The 5,590-nt window shown below is 42.9% G+C and overlaps 1 protein-coding gene across 1 annotated transcript in view; it reads right to left on the bottom strand.

Moving 5' to 3' along the window:
• Positions 1-5,590, bottom strand: part of Pole (DNA polymerase epsilon, catalytic subunit) — a 53,503-nt gene that overhangs the window by 31,786 nt on the left and 16,127 nt on the right. The window contains exons 23-25 of the mRNA XM_031337316.1: positions 5,095-5,239; positions 2,804-2,961; positions 2,229-2,424 (exon numbers count right to left, since the gene is read on the bottom strand). Coding sequence (XP_031193176.1) covers positions 2,229-2,424; positions 2,804-2,961; positions 5,095-5,239 — 499 coding nt within the window. The remainder of the gene's footprint in view (positions 1-2,228; positions 2,425-2,803; positions 2,962-5,094; positions 5,240-5,590) is intronic.

The following is a 5,590-nucleotide window of genomic DNA, read 5'->3' as shown; positions in this document are numbered from 1 at the left end:
AAAAAAAAACAAAAAAAACACAAAAAAAACCAAAAACCCCAAAACTTAAAAAGGCTACCCTAAGCTGGGCAGTGATGGTGCACACCTTTAGTCCCAGCACTTGGAAGGCAGAGGCAGGTGGATTTCGGAGTTCAAGGCCAGCCTGGTTTACAGAGTGAGTTCCAGGACAGCCAGGGCTACACAGAGAAACCCTGCCTCAAAAAACAAAACAAAACAAATCAATACAAAACAAAACAAAACAAAAAAAAGGCTACCCTAGCACCTTTGGTTAGAACCCTAGCACTGGCAAGATGGCCTAGTGGGTGAAGGTACCTATGCCAAGGCTGAGTATTTTTTTTTTTTTCATTGAAATTTGTGTGGAACTGTTTTGTCTGAATGCATGTCTGTGCATCACTGTGTTCCTTGTGCCCATGGAGGTAAGAAAAGGGTGTTAGATCACTTGTGACTAAAATTACAGACAATGCGAGCTGCCACGTGGGTGGTAGGACTCAAACCCTGGTCTTTTTTTTTTTTATTTTTCGAGACAAGGTTTCTCTGTATAGCCCTGGCTGTCCTGGAACTCATTCTGTAGACCAGGCTGGCCTTGAACTCAGAAATGTGCCTGCCTCTGCCTCCCAAGTGCTGGGATTAAAGGCGTGAGCTACCACCACCCAGTAAAACCCTGGTCTTAACTATCAAGCCACCTCTCTAACCCATGTTAACCTGAATTTGATCATCCAGTACCCATATGATGTAAGAGGACTGTCTCCTACAAGCTGTCCTCTGACTTCCACATGTACACTATGTTACTCCAGTGTCCCATACCCTCAAAATAAATGTCATCTGGAAAAAAGGTGCACAAAACCTTATCTTTTATCTTATTAGGTTATGCACAAACTTATTGAGAAATATGTATGAGCAATAAATGTCAAAGCTACAGTGAGTGGTGAATAATTATGCCCAAGATGGAAGATAAGGTCACATCTGTCCAAAAGGACTGAATCTCATGTGACACTGGCTGAAACAATGGGATTCTTAAACTCCTCACACATGGAAATGTGCAGACAGATAGACTGGTAAGTGGCCCAAAACATATAACAATACAGAAAGAGTCAAATATTCCACAGCAAAACTAAAGGCATTCCCTCTTTCTCTTTCTTTGGTAATGCTCAAGATAAATTTAAAAAATGATGTGTGTAGCTGGGTGTCATGGCACGTACTTTTATTCCCAGCACTTGGGGGAAGAGATAAATCATCTCTATGAATTTAAAGTTAGCCTAGTTTACACACAAATTCCAGGACAGCCAGGGCTACACAGTAAGACTCCTATCTCAAAAAACGAAAACAGAACAAAATTATGTGCACATTAAAAGACTTTAAAAACTCAGAGCCAGCAAGGATGGTTCAGCAGGTAAAAGTACTTGCCACCAAGTCTGAAGACTTGTTAGTTCAATTTCCAGCATCCAGACCCAGATAATGGAAGGAAGGAACTGACTTCCATAAGTTGTCCTCGAACTTCCGCACATGCATGTACACACACACACACACACACACACACACACAATTTTTAAAAGTATTTAAGAAGGGGGATGGAGAGACACAGCTCAACAGTTACAGTTAAGAGCATTTGTGCTCTTATAAAAGACATGTGTTCAGCTGGGCAGTGGTGGCACATGCCTTTAATCCCAGCACTTGGGAGGCAGAGGCAGGCAGATTTCTGAGTTCGAGGCCAGCCTGGTCTACAGAGTGAGTTCCAGGACAGCCAGGGATACACAGAGAAACCCTGTCTTGAAAAAAATCAAAAAAAAAAAAAAAAAAAAAAAAAAAAAAAAAAGATGTGTTCAGTTCCTAGAACCTACTCAGCAGCTTACAACTCCTTGTAATTCTATTTCCAGAGGATCTAATGCTGACCTCTGGCCTCTGAGGGCAGCAGACACATACAGTGTATACAGATACATAGTCTAAATAAATAAATAAAAATAAATTAAAACAATTTTTAAAAAACCCCAAAGACTTAAAAATCAAAGAAATTGATTTGATAATTAAGTTTTTCTCTGATGACTCCTTTTACTATCATGCTGGCACTCCAAAAGCTAAGGAATTCTAGGGTACCAGAGTTAAGGAAGCTAGGGTTCATCAAACTGATTCAGGTTCATCTGTTACCTAATTCTCTAGGAGCCTAATATGCAAGTCCAATTTCTTGAAAGATGCTCAGTCTGAGACACAGCTGAGGAGGCGGTGAGCCTTACCTTGCTGTAGAGCACATCTAGCCAGTAGTCAGCCACTTTGGCCACAGAGCCATACACCTCTTCCAGTGTGCTGCCCTTGAGGAAGGCCTCAAAAACTGAGGACTGGAAGATTTTAATCAGTTGCAACTCTCCTCGGCGTTTCACCTCAAAACCTTTCAGTTCAGCCAAGGAACCATCTTCATTGAATACAGCATATCTGAAAAGCAAGGGAAATACCAGAGAAATGAGCCTCAGGGGGCCGGGTGCTTTCTGTCTCCCTTCTGCCTGCTTGCTGCACTGCCCGACCCTCTTGTCATCTTTGAGTCAGCAAGTAGCAACCCCTCCCAAGCCCCACCCCCTAGGCTGATGCTTTAGCAAACTGGAATGCATTGAGGGACCATTGCTCACAAAACCAGAAGGCTGGCATAGCATCCATCCCCCCTCCCCCAAATTGAGTAAATAAAACAAACAATAAGCAAATGAAACCACACCCAGTTTATTCTCATTTTGGCTCCAGGTCTATTTTCTTTCCTGAGTCTTTATTTTGTCCATTTACTGCATTTCCTTTCCAAAACATAAGGCTCTGGGATTCCTACCTCTTCTTCAGCTTCTTGCCTTCTTCCTTGGAGGCTGGAAGGATCATAGCAAGGTACGGTCCATCGACTTCAAAAAAGATGCTGTTCTCAGAGCGGGTGACATAGGTGAGAGACGAAGGCTCTGTTAGTTCCTGGTACTGGTGGTTGGTAAAGCCTTCCTAAGAATCAATAACAGGAAAGGTAACCTCACTCCTATGGGCTCACACCCAGGACCCACCTCCTCTCCTCAGGGAGTGGAAAGGTCAGCAAATAAACTCTACCACACAATGGACAAAATGGGTAGCAGACTAGCAGAGGGTTCTAACAGCAACACACTGAGACTCAAGTGCAATTAACAGGGTCTGGGGTTGCATGGTATGTCTCCATATATGTGACCTGGGAAAGGAAAAAAGGACAAAAAAAATACATCAAGAGTTGCCAGGGTTTCAGTGGAAGAGAGAGACTCCTTGAAGAAATGCTTCACTCCGGGACTAAGACAGGGAAAATATAAGCTAAGCCAAAGCTGTAGTATCTTACAACATCAAGTAAGAAAATGCTCCAAACACAAGGTCTAAAAAATGAAACAATGTATGTCCTTGTGGCCAGCTAGGAACAAATTGAGCAAGAAAAGACATGAGGATCACACTGGATTATCGCCTAAGTATAAAAGATGCCTGAGAATCCATGCTGCTGTCCATCAGTCCACGGACATGCAGGGGGTATAAATGAGAGGGAAAGGTAACTATCCCTTATAGACTCCAGTGAGCAAGCAGGATGGGATAAACAGCAACTTGCCATGAAGCTCCTCCAGCACAGGAGACATGCAGCCCTGTAGGTGACACCACTGATAAGTGCAAACAGCAGGACAAAGGTCAAGGAACATTTCAAAGCATGGTGGCTCCAACACTTCACTGTGGTGGCTCTAACCCATGCTCAGATGCTGTTTGATACTCATTCCTTCAGGGAGGACAGTCATCCTTGGGTGTGATTAGTGAGGAAAGAACAGCATGTGAACAGAAACTCGGGGATCCTCCCCGTGGAGACACCTGGCTGATATGGGCAACTTGGAGATGGAACCAATGTCTCCAAAGATGAGGAAGTGATGATCAGGCATTACTCCATGATATTCCTCCAGGGAGACTCAAATAACAATCTGTGTGGAAGCATCACCTGTCAATAAAAAGCTGATGGCCTTTTAGGTGAAGCAGGGTTAGAAGGGGGGACATCTGGTAAAGAGAGAGATTCTGGGAGACTCAAGAGTGGGAGATTTTGCCCTGGACTTGGAGGAGACAGACACATGGAACTGAGGAGAGGTAACTAGACATGTGACAGACATAGACTAGAATAAAAGGGTTATACAAGTTACAAGCTAGATGGGGAATAAGCCAAGGCCATGGCCTAGGCATTTATTCATAAATAACTAAGTCTCAATAGTTGTTATTCTGGGATCAAAGAGGCTGGATATAAAAGCTTGTGAGTACAATAGCCTTATAATGAGGTCTCCAAATTGACAGCAGAAAACAAAATTTGAAGCCAGCAAAGACCAAGGCACTATCCAGGATAAAGAGGACATAGTGTGGGCACCTGGAAACTGGGGACTCCAAATAATATGTAATTTAGTTACAGGGTATGTCATCATGCATTTCTTCATTTTTGATGACTGTATGATTCAGGCAGATGCTAACATTAGATAGCAGCCTGAAAGGTATAAAACAGTTTTCTGTAGTACCTGTACGTTGTATATGTGCACGCAGAGGCCAGGCTGACACTGGACGCCTGCATCAACTCTTCCTTACTTTGTTTTTTAAAACAGGGTTTCCTATTGAACCAGAAGCTCATCAGTTTGGTTAGGGTTGCCAGCCAATGAGGCCCAGGTATTTACCTTTCCTAGGTCCCCAGAGCAGCACTGGGATAAAATGTATGCTGCCATGTACTATGGCGTCCCAACTCAGGTTTCCATGTCTGTCTGACCAGGTTCCCATGTCTGTCTGACAGGGAACAGGTGCTTTACTGAGCCATAGCCCCACCCTTCTTTAGTACTCTCTGAGACTTTTGTGTTAAGTTTAAAATTGCTCTGAAATAAAAGTCAGAGTGAAAGCAGTATGGTTCTATGAAAGTGAAAGAAACTTTTTTTTTGCAACCTGAATCTAACTAACAGTCTTACTATAACGGCTGAGGAAATTAAGTAAAAGAATGTTACAGATGGGTGGTTTTTGTAGGTGCCAAAGATATCCAGAGCTGATACTTTCCCGCATACCCACACTGGGCCAGGCCAGAGGTCAGAGCCATGTGTCTACGTGTTGCCCACTCACCTTGACCATGATATTCAACATGGCACCAGGGTAGGAGATGGTCAGTTTAGGTTTCTTCACATTTGTTGTCTTGATAACAAAATTTTCAGGAAAGCTATTGGGCAGGACACACCATATTCCGTCTGTATCCAGTTCTAAAGGCCTCCTTCAAAGAAAAAAGTAAAATTCATGGATACAGGACAATGGCCCCAAGTCCTTAGAAGCCAGGTGTTAAATACCTCAAATATGAAAATATCAGGGGGCTGGAGAGATGGCTCATCGGTTAAGAGCATTAACTGCTCTTCTGAAGGTCCTGAGTTCAAATCCCAGCAACCACATGGTGGCTCACAACCACCCATAATGAGACATAAGACAGTTACAGTGTACTTAGATATAATAATAAATCTTTTTTTTTTAATTTTTTTATTTATTTGTATGTATATGAGTATACCATTGCTCTCTTCAGACATACCAGAAGAGGGCATCAGATCTCATTACAGATGGTTGTGAGCCACCA

Source organism: Mastomys coucha, unplaced genomic scaffold (assembly GCF_008632895.1).
Source record: "Mastomys coucha isolate ucsf_1 unplaced genomic scaffold, UCSF_Mcou_1 pScaffold22, whole genome shotgun sequence".
NCBI classification, from domain to species: Eukaryota; Metazoa; Chordata; class Mammalia; order Rodentia; family Muridae; genus Mastomys; species Mastomys coucha.
This window is presented reverse-complemented; position numbering and strand designations above follow the sequence as displayed.